At 26.1% G+C, this 12,279-nt stretch overlaps 1 protein-coding gene across 1 annotated transcript; it reads right to left on the bottom strand.

The window, feature by feature from the left end:
* Window positions 1-9,730: 9,730 nt before the first annotated feature.
* On the bottom strand, window positions 9,731-12,197 carry LOC132939905 (protein CREG1). The gene is made up of 5 exons (XM_061007329.1): window positions 11,702-12,197; window positions 10,720-10,874; window positions 10,432-10,551; window positions 10,229-10,319; window positions 9,731-10,162 (listed from the first exon to the last, which is right to left on the bottom strand). The coding sequence occupies exons 1-5, from the start codon at window positions 11,859-11,861 to the stop codon at window positions 9,978-9,980; spliced, it is 711 nt and encodes a 236-aa protein (XP_060863312.1). The 5' UTR covers window positions 11,862-12,197; the 3' UTR covers window positions 9,731-9,977.
* Window positions 12,198-12,279: the final 82 nt, after the last annotated feature.

Below are 12,279 nucleotides of genomic sequence, written 5' to 3' on the forward strand. Positions count from 1 at the left end.
ATTGCTCTATGAGAATTATTTTACATTTGATTGAATTATATATAAATAAATGTTCTTTTTTGTAATATATTAAATATTAGACAAGTTTTTTTTACTGATCTACACGTTTTTAGATTCTGAGAGTTAATTTACTTCCCTATCTTATTCTGTTTAAAAGAAATATAATTATTTTTCATTAATTTTTAAGTACTTATTTTATATTTTTCAAATATTTTAATTTAATAATTGTTTTAAACTAAAAATGTGAAGTTAAAGAAAAATCAATTGAATAATAAAAGTGCACTCGATGTAGACTGAGTGTTGGATATTTGTCTTCTCATTTCACTTAACTCGACCCAAGTGTTATGTATTATATACTTAATACTTATATTCAGCAGACTGGACGAGCCATTTGATTGAAAGCCATTCGCTTTCCAATAATTATGTAGGCAATTTTTTTTTATTTTAACGATTTTTTTCTCTGGTGACTGACAACACTTTTTTGACAGTGAAAAAGTCCGATGTAGATCTCTATAGATTTAAAATTTAACACAAATAGTGAACTTTATTTGAAAAGTCATTAAAAACGTTTTTAAATAACGTTTTTTGAGAACTGTATAATTTATTAATATAACGAAAAAAGCAAGATATAGAGAAAAATACGAAATTAAATTAGTTATTTATATGATAAAGAATATTATACATTATAATGCAGAAGGTATTCACATTGTTCCCAATAATAAAATGGTCCGATTACATTATGGACACTGGATCACTGCCCACTGAACCACTGGAAATATAAATGCAACGCCAAACATTTTTTTATAAAAATTATGAACATGCTTTCTATTGGTAATAATTTTAACGCACCATTTATTTAATTTTGGATGAATTTATGAACACAAATAATATGGTTCTGATTTAATATCGCTTCTATAGCTGAGAATCAAAGATATATCTTTTTTCGTACTTACAGATTTACCCCCACGATCTAACATCTAAATAATACATTTATTTTGTACCAACAATGTACGTTGTATATTATCTAATTTACTGTAAAAATTAAATTTTGATTTTAATTCTTTCAAGAACCACGACGAAATTGAAGTTATACCAATTTCGTAATAATGTCATGATTTTGTTAATTAATTTTTTTTTGTCCGTTATATTTAAATTTGTGTTCAATGTTTTTCAGTAATTTTATATTAAAAAAATATTTTTATTTAATTTCATTGTTATGTTTTTCTTTTACTGTTTAATATGTCAATTCATTTGCTGTGAAATATTGTACCTTAACTTCGCTCTCATTATTCGTTATTATGTCACAAGTAATAATAATTTTAACAAAAAATTGAAGGTTTTACGTGTGCCTTATCATTGAGTACTGGTCACTGTAATGGGTATGTTAAATTTGAACTTAGCAGCCATGAAACAATTATTGCATACAAAAAAACGATTGTTAACGGAAACCGTCTGCAGACTATGATTTATTTTATAGTTTGATTGTTAGAAGTAATTTATTTTTCTATTAGAAAGTTTATCTATACGGTATAGCCGGTATAGGTTGAACTAATTTTTACCAAAAACCATAGGCACATCTAGAGCTATATTTTAGGGGGTGCTAAAATTATGTATACTTAACTCACTAACCTGTGGGGGTAAACCCCCCACACCACCAAACATTAATTTCAAAATCATTAATCACAAAGTTTTGTTGATAACTTCAAAATTATTACCTATTTAACTGCATAACGTACAAAGTAAACAATTGTCTTGTTAATAAGATATAAAATGTTTTAAATTACGAACTATCAACCATTTAACAAATACAAATAACATAGGTACGTTTGATATTGGTTAATGGTTAGTAATAATTTAATGTATTGTTTTAAACCTTTTTTCATGGTTTTTGAAAAGTAGGTACTTTTCTAACAATGATTCCGTTTTTATATTATTATTTATATAGAACATCCCTCTTAATATTTTAGATGGACGTGTGACATGTCAGTAAGCTAGGTACTTGTCCTCAACCGATTTTTAATTCATTGCATACTTGAAAAATTGCGTCCACATCTGGACCACATGTTACAGAACTTATTGGAATTGTAACTGCAATTTGAAATACCATCAAATTATGTTAGGAAACACTAATTTGAATTTTTTTTTTGTTCAATAAAAAAAAGCGGGCATGTGAATGTCGCTCTGCTGTATAGTAGGTTACAAGTGGGTCACCATATAATGTATGGTATTAAATTTGAATTCAATGATATAATATCATTGAATACGAAACATGGTTTGTCAGTGTAGATATTTTATATTATGCTTTTATACCTTTATACCTATTGTTATTACTTACCATAGGCGCAATTTAAGGGGACTTGGAAGTTGGAAGGGCCTCTCCAATATTAAAATTAGCGCCTCCAAAAATGTGTATTTTAATTGAAGTATTGATCCTTTATTAATTATCTGATCTACATAATATCGTAAACGTTGTTTGAAGACATGATTTTCTAAAATTTAAACATGGAAACGAGCCTGTGCATCAACATATGGTGTTAGATTATATAACATATAAATACCTGAATGTTGTTATTTGTTTCAATACAAATATTTTAGATTATGAGCATAGCGATGAATGTATTGATTTTACTATTACGTGTGTTTTTTTTTATATATTTTTTTTTTTTTTTACAGTAAAAATACTTAGATTTTCTTCAACAGTATCTTTTTTGATAGGAAATAGTGAATCTAGTTGGTACTTGAAAATTTCACCGAATGTTTATATTAGCATTTTCTATACACCATACAATTTTGAAAATAATTTGACTCTTTTTGAGCTGTTTACGGACATTGTCAGTTTTCAATTTTTAGTTTTTTTTTCTTTAAATAACAATAAATACATTCATCATTTTGCTCAGAATCTAAAACGATTTTATCAAATTATTTTTTGTGCCTATTAACCGCACATCCTAATTACGCGTATGCAGCAAAAAAAAAATCGCATATTTCATTATAATATTATACTGGTTAGCTGTTATTATACTTGTTAGCTTACAAGACGTCAATTCCGACATATCTACCGTAGAACGGTGTTAATAGGTCCGTGGTATAAATAACATAAGATTAATCTAAAAATGTTGAAAATGTATTTGTGTATTACTAGTAGATTATAATAATATAAAATTATAAAATATAAATAGTAACGAAAAGGTATTATAGGCCTCTAAATTCTAATTACCTTTTATTAGAAGCCCCTAATGTCCGTATGCATAGTCAATTTGTGTGTCACATAAATTGAGTAGGTATGCATACGAGTATAAGAATGATATTGTTGAATTCAAATTTACAACCAAATAACTAAAACTGTTATTTTTCCTTTAAATATTCAATTACGTCCAAATCTGAACTTTAAATGTCTTTAAAAAATCTGTACATTAATATTTTTGATATTTTTAGATTTCTGTAAGATCAACTCTAATAATAATAATAACAATAATAAGGTTCTATAGGTATAAGATTTTATTACAAGAATAAAATTATAGAAGAAGTGGAGTGTAATTTCACAAATAGTTGATTCCCTTATTGTTGTATACCATAGTAACAAAAATAACAGTTATTTTAACCCAAGAAAACCCAAGAAAAAGAAGTTTTTATGAGAGAAGTGATGAACAAGACATATATATATACTATTATACTGGTAATCTCATTACCAGATATCAGTATTTAAAAACAATGTTTTTCAAATGTTTACCTAAATTACGATGAATACCTACCTAAAATACTTACAGTAAAAAAGTTGTTTGATGATTTTCAAAAAATGAAAAAACTAAAAAATAACTATTTTTGAGAGACTTGTCAGCCAACCTCCTCTTGGTGTCTCTTGTTTAGATAACGATAATATGCTGAAGTGTTCATTTAACATATTATCATAAGAATTTATCATATTACTGATATACAACTATAGGGGAATACCTCTTAATAGCCCGGGAATCAACTAACACATATACAGTTAGTCTCGGGAATCAACTCAACAACAGCGATATCATCAAACGATTTTATAGTTTTTATTGTAGCCTGTAGGTAACTGAAAAAGCAATAATCATAGAATCTTGAAACATTTTATTGTTACTTAAATTGTCATTTTCTATACTCGATAAAATGTTAGATTTTGAGCGATCTTTTCTGGTAGGAAAGAGAACCCAGTTGGTAGGTACCTACTTTGGGCATTAATAGTAAAAAAAAGCGGTAACGCTCTGCTGAACATTAGTTGTCAAGAGAATCACTGTAATGGATGTGTTAAATTTGAATTCAATGATATAAAATCATTGTTTACGAAAAACGTATACTAACAGCCAAAGGTTAGGCATTAACTTGTTAAAAAGTTAATTTTTTAGTCTAGTTAAATTATCTTTTAGTTAACCAACTAGGTAGACAATACAGATTTGTTGACTCTTCTTCGATATTAGTCATATTTATTTTCTAATTATATAATATTAAAATAATCTAATTTTGTACAAAGTAGTAAATGTCTTGGTAAATGTTTGTGTAAATCAAATAGTAGGGCAGTTTATGATATAAAAATATCGTAGCTTGAAAAAAAATTAACTTTCATTTTAACGAAGTTAAGTTAATTTAATTTTATATCTTAACTTATCTAGTTAAATATTTTTTTTGATAAATTTTAACTGAATGCAATTTAATTGAATTAACTTAACTTGCCAACCTTTGCTGCCAGCCTATCTTATATTAGGTACTAAGTAGGTATATTTTATGATATTATAATTATCGTGATTAAAGTTATTTATTTGACTATTGGGCATTACTACTATGCAGTGGGTTAAATTCATTTTTGTCGAAAAATTGCATTTTAAAATGTCATTGTCTGTATAAAATAGAATAATATATAGGTACTCTAAAAGTTTCAAGTACTCACGAATAAAATTTTTAAATTACATAAAAATAACTAAAATCATCATTCTTGGTTTTAATATGTAATTAGGTGCTAATTAATAATTACGTCCAAATTTGAACTTAAAATATCTGTAAAAAATAACCGAGTGTTTTAAATTTTCACTCATTAGCTATAAAAATTTACATTAATTACATAATTATAAAATAATTTGATAAAATATTTTGTCATTATTTGATCTTGAAATGCTTATAAAAAAAAAATCATGTCTATGTATTTTTAATATTTTTCAACTGCTATCGTAGTATTGTAACAATAAAACAGGGTTTATGTATAACCTTTTTAAGCTTTTTGACCCAATAAATACAATTTTATTGACATTTATAGAATAAAAACCAAAAAAAAAATTTTAATTTCAAATGTCTATAAATAACTTAAAAAGAGTAGAAATATTTTGAAAATTTTATCATGTATAGTAAAACGTCTATTAATTCAAGAAGTTTATTTTATAAAATTGTTTAAAATATCTATATTTTTTTGAGTAAATTAATTTGAATTTAAATATTATAATTGTGAGTTTTAATATTTTTTTTCTTTCGTTAAACTTATATCAACTTAAATTTTTTTAATGGCTAAGTATTTCTGTTATACACTTTGTATAAATATTAAAAAAACATATTCTTATTCATCTGATCTAATTTATTAAATAGATATTTTTTCTTTCATATAATATTACCCAGTGGCGTCCGCAGGGGGAGGGCTAATGGGCTGAAGCCCCCCCCCCCCCATTGCAGCCCGTATTATTATTACTATTATAATTTAAAAAAAATATATTTATCAAGTTTCAACTGTCAACTATAGTAAACAAGACGTAAATTTCATATACGTCTGACCAGAATGAATTCATTTTTGAAAAAACATTGTATTTGCATACCAATTTTTCTAAAATTATCTGTAATTTTTCGGTAAAAGTATGAACTATTTGAATGAAAGACCTTGTATTGAATTTTCTAGTCTTAGCTGATACAAATTAAATATTCAATAAGTTTTGAACTACAAATTAACTGTCGTTTTGACGAAATTTGAACTTTAAATGCTTATAAAAAATAACCATGATGGCTATGTATCGTTAATATTTTATCTATAATAAAAACTTACGTAATACTACTTTTAAGCTTTTTGACCAAATAAATAATTTTTTATTGACATTTATAGAAAAAAATTTTAATTAATCATATACAATCCAAGTGAGGATGGTATAACCAAGCTGGTTAACAAACAATTTTAACAAATTTTCATTTTTTTTTCTCCAATTATTTTAAAAAGCACTGAGCATTTTCAATTTAATGATATTACCTGTATCATATAAAAATAAATGATTTTTTTACTACATAGTAATACAATGACTATATGAAAATATTGTAAAATGTTCATATACCTATGGACTATGGTAAATGTTAATAAATAATAATATATACCCAATATATTATTATTTATACTATACAGCCTTCAAATAAAAATTAGCTAAATTCAAAATTCCGTCTGACTTCTGACTAATATTAGTATATTACATTAACTAAATGCATAAATATGTAATATTATTTAGTCCGTTTAAAGGAAAATCATAAGTATTACATTGATGAGATATCGAGAATGACACCACATGAAAAAAATGTTCGTGGTACGAGTCACGTAGGTCCCAACTCACCTTCGCATCAAGTGCAGATTAAAATTTATAAGGACATATCACTTAAAAATAACTCTCCCGGAGCCCACGTTTAATTCAGTTATTAAAAAAATATTCGGTCGAGTAATTGGATGTAATATGTGGATATTCGATTAATAAAATACAACAAGTTTAATCCGCATAAGTACCTATATTAGCATTAAAACATTTTTAAACTGATAGAGATGGGTCGGTAATTTTACTTTTGTTACATTCTTTTTTCATTTCATTACTTCAATAAAACGTTCAATAGACATAAATTGAAATAAAATGGTCTGCGAAATTAGTTGCAATATAGCCAATGGAAATGCTGATACGTTTAAATAAGACGACATAATAATGTCAGTAGGTAGGTAGGCTACCTACCTATTGTAGTCGTCAATAACGTACATTTTTTTTTTCAGTATAGTGGCTATATATCTATGTGTATAATATAATAATATACTATAATAATAGTTCGTATTATTGAATTAGTGAAATAGCCATCTATTATATTTTACCACAATGCACAGCTTCCGAAATTTATTTTTGTGTAGTCTAAGTGATGCAATATTTTATTTTTTTGTTAACTGTTTACTTGTTGAGTTTTAGTGCAAATACTAATTTAATTATTCAATTACCTATATTAGGTAGTTGTAACAATCGATTTTAATAGTTAAACAGCTCTCTTATGTCCGTATGCAAAGTTTTGGTAGGTAGGTATTCGAATTATTTTTCTTCGTGAAAGCGTTCATCTTTATGTAATAATAGTGACAATCTATAGCTACAGTCTACACGTATTTAAAATTATGGTACTTACCTATACCTAATTAGTATTTTAATTTCTTCTCTTCGGGACCGGCCGGATTGAGAACGATATCCCAGAATAAAAATTACCTTGTAAAACACGATGTTGTCTATACATAGACAAACATTAAAAAAATACAAAAAATTGAAAACTGACAATGTCCGTATACAGCTCAAAAAGAGTCAAAATATTTTCAAAATTTTATGGTGTATAAAAAATCCTAATATAAACATTCAGTCAAAATTTCATGTCCCTACGGTCATTTGTTTTAGAGTTACACCAAAAACCAAAATCGATTTTCTCGAAAACAGATTTTGCGTAAAAATTCCCGTTTTTCCTTAATTTTTCTTTTGTTTTTCTCGTCGCTTTCGAAAACTACTGGGAAATTTAAATTTTAACCTCCCAAAAGTTCAACTAGATTCACTTTTTCACCGGAAAAGTTACTGTTGAAGAAAATCCAAGCACTTTTACTGTCCTAATAGGTGATGACAGACACAAAAATAAAAAATAAACACACACATTATTGTAAAATCAATACATTCATCGCTTTGCTCAAAATCTAAAATAGTTTAGTTGACTGGAGCTGCTGGTATAGACACATATAGGTAGGTAGTTAAATATACTTATTTGATATTATCAACTTGGGTGTGATTTTTTCTATGAAAGTCCTAAGATGTTGCAGCTTTCCAAGCACAAAATTCGTTTAATACGTCAAAGAACTTAAAATAAATATGAAACTTTTATTTTGCATTTTTTTAACTTATTTTTAGAGCATTTTTTTATATGTTGAGTACATTTTGCATAATATATTCTATAAGGATGGATACAATTTTAAAATAAATATTCTATCAACTATTTCACTAAAAAGAAAACATTAAATAGCTAATCAAGCTAGGATGCTATTATTATATATTTTGCTTTGTCACCAGTGGCACAACTAGGAAGGCTTAGCCCTCCCAAATATCCCTTATTGATTTAGATATAAGCCCTCTATGCGTTATTTTAAATAAATAGTTTTTTTTATGAATTTCTAACTCAAAATAATTTTCAAATTTTCGTAATTTTGACGTATTTTGTCAATATTTGAACTTTAAATGCTTATAAAAAAAATTTGTGACTATGGATTTTTAATTTTTTTTATCTGCCTTCGAAACAATATACTAGGAGCCTTCTATTACATTTTCAAGCTTTTTTACTCGATTTCTAATGTAGCAATTTTCAAGGCTGGGCCCTAACGAGTTAAATGTTAAAATTAAGTTAATTACTCGTTACTTTTTTTTTCAAATTAACTTTTAACTTAATAAGTTACTTTGTTTCAAGATTAACGTGTGAACTACAAGTTAATTTTATTTCAATTTAAATTATCTAAATTAAGTTAATTTTTGAAATTATCCCCCAAATTCCAGAAAACGTCATATTAAAAAAAGAGTATTTAAACATTTTTGTATTTCAATTTTTGGAGAAGCTAAAATCAAAAAATCAAAATTGTGGGAAAGTCGATTTCAAGTAGACTTGACGGTGAATTCAAATCTGTTTTCAGAATTCTTATCACTTCATTAGATCAATTGATATGTTTGGCAAAGAATCCTTCTAAAATCCTATGTCGCGCGTATGTTAGACAAAAACAGAAAATCCCCTTAAATATTTTTTTTTAGTTGTAATTATTTATTTTATTTTCCGACTAATTGATGAAAACAATATACATTTTTGAGCTGTAATAATTGATTTTAACAGAAGGTAATATATAATAAAAATAATAAATAAAATTTTTAATATATATTTTTGATACAATTAATACACAATAATATGTCAATATAAAATTCCTCCCCCCCCCCATATTTTCTTATTAAGTAGTTAAAATTTTGGTTAAAAAGAATTTCCTCATTTTCTATAAAATGCTTGCTACATGGCAAATATTCCTGCTATTATTTTTAAAAACCGGAAACTCGCTTCTATGATTTCGGTTAGTTTTTCTCAACAATTAAGAAAAATTCTCAGTATTTGGCCCTATTCTTGATCTTGAAATATTTACTTTTTTTTAATTACATTAAACTTGACAAAAAGTTTAACTAATGTTAGTTTTTTTATTAGGTTAATATCTTTATTTGTATAACATTTCGAGATTTCTTTTTTCCAAACATGTTTAAGATTTAAATAGTTTATCAAGTAACTATTCATAAAGTATATACAAGATTTACTTAGGTATTCTATTTTTTAAACATATTTTTTTTTCAACTATTAAATACCTGTAATTATCTCTTAACAATAAACGGTTTACAATCAATTTATGATTTACAAACCAGATACCTATTGACTAAATACATATATATTCATAATATACAGCTTATTTTATTTTATTGAGTAAGAAATATAAATATTTATATCTTAGGAAGTATTATATAACCTACCAGTTATATAAAATTATGTTTATGATAAAGATGTAACCTAAATAAATTTCTTTAAAATATATAACACAAAAATATGCATTTATACCACAAATCAGTCTATAAGTTATAGTTGGCAATTTTCAATATGATATTCATAAAATTTATTTAAAAATGAGCACTTGCACAATTTTAAAATTCTTCATCAATAATGACATTTTCTTTAACTGTAATAATCGAGTGTCTTAATTTGGCCCAAAATTTGAAAGTTGGAGTTGCTTTGAAATATTCTGCAATAGTTGGATATTTACGACCCCCAAATGTGTCAATAAGTGTAATATGTTCAATATTTACTTTTGCAAATTGCCATTTGTGACCTAAAACAATAAAATAATAAAGTTTATTTATATCAATCAAAACCATGCCTTAAAGAAATAATTTACCTGGCACAAGAATGTTCCATTTACGCATGACAGGATGTCTGGTCCATAAAGCTTTTTTTGCTACATTCCATTCAGGATCAGTTTCATCCAACTACAGTAAATTTAATAAAAATATAATTTAAAGAATATTATAACACATAACATGTATGTATTTATTATTGAATGATTAAAATTTCAGAAAAAAATTAGATGTTCTAAGGTACCTTTACAAACTTTCCAGTCAATGTAAGCTGCGCACATCGTGGATCTTCAGGGTCATAAGATTTTTTATTGCAATAATCAGACTGTGCCAAACTCAATACAAGAGAACAGTTTTTTGTTTTCTAAAAAATAAAGAATAACCAATTTAAATTACCATACCAGCGTGCTCAATGTTTGTTTTGATTGTGTGATGAAACTTACTAAAATCTATCAACTAACTTATTCATTATTTAAAATGTAATATGTATCAATCATTTTAGACATGATGTATAGTAAATTATAATATTTACCACAACATCTTGAAATGATAAGTCCATTGGTGAAGCCATAATGTAGGGAATACCGTAACTATTATTGATTGTTCCATCACTAACAGAATACACCCTACCCATTGGCATACCATCCATAAATGACTGGTTTCCCATGTAAGATAGTGTTGCCCAATCTAAATAAAGACATAGACATTTAAAAAATAAATAATACACTTAGGTATACTGTCTACATTATAAATTACATATTTTTATAAAACAACATTTTGTTTACAATATAAATAAAGGTATTACGCACTTCAAAATATTTTAGTATAGTTGTATGGAACTTATATTAGGAGGATCTCAGAGCATTGTTTGTTTTCTCTCTCTGGCCCATGTGTAGGCCATTTTTTAAGTTTTTGAGTATTCTTTGATTAAAATTATCTATCACAAAAATTAACTATAGAGAATTATATTTTTGATTGTATGACATATCGGTTTTATATTTTATAGTTAGGTATTTGACTTTGTATTCAACTTTCAAAATAAAAAAAAATTGGTATACATTTAAATAATGTTTAAATTGTTTTGAGACAATATTTAGACAAATCGATATGTCATACCCTCAAAAATATTATTCTCTATTGTTTTTGTAATGGGTGATTTTAATCTAAGATTACTCAAAATGATTATTCTGCGTAAATGCTTTTTGTTTATGTTGCGTGTGGGTCAGAGAGAAAACAAGCAGTGCGCTGACATCCTCTTAACATAAAATATTAAACGCAATTATGTTAAAAGCATTTTCATGTACACAGAACTTTAAACATTTTATTTTTCTTAGATAATATAAATAATTCAACCAAGTAGCAAAAAATAACACTTTTTTAAAAAAAAACGTTTTTTAATAAAACACTACGTAGGCATATTTAATAGGTACGTGGATATTTTTAAAACCAATTTCCTGATAAAAATACAAACTAACTTTGAAGTATTAAAGTATGAATCTATTCTGTGGTATTACCTGAATGATGAACGATATATCTGGACATTAATGCAATGTCTTTGACTGGTGGTGGATCCTGTGTAAAATGGAAGAACGATATGCATTCCACATTATTGTAAAATTGCGGAGTGAATATTACTAGAAAAATTAACTGAACAAGAACCATTTTCGACGTCATATTAATTTTTTTACTTTAGATAAACACAATATGAAATCGATTAGTGCGGTCACACAACAGAACATTCAATATTATGGAATAATAAATTGTACGACAAAGTACAGAGTATTTATAGGAAGTACAATCATCGATTATATGTAGTGCTATTGTGACGTAAAAATTACTAATGTCACAAACGAGGAGTTCGAGAAACAAAGACAAAAGAAGGGCATACAGGTTCAATTTTATGCGCACTATAATATATTATGCTAAATCATTAATTTTCCCCAACAGGCCACAACTACAGTTGTTTATAAGTTACAAGTTATAAATTATAATAAATTGTAATTTGTAATGTACTAAATAAATAAGTTGTTGTTGTTTGTTATTCTTAGATATTGTTATCGTGATCTTCTTTTTTAATACACTATCAGCAAAT

Source organism: Metopolophium dirhodum, chromosome 2, assembly GCF_019925205.1.
Source record: "Metopolophium dirhodum isolate CAU chromosome 2, ASM1992520v1, whole genome shotgun sequence".
Classification (NCBI taxonomy): domain Eukaryota; kingdom Metazoa; phylum Arthropoda; class Insecta; order Hemiptera; family Aphididae; genus Metopolophium; species Metopolophium dirhodum.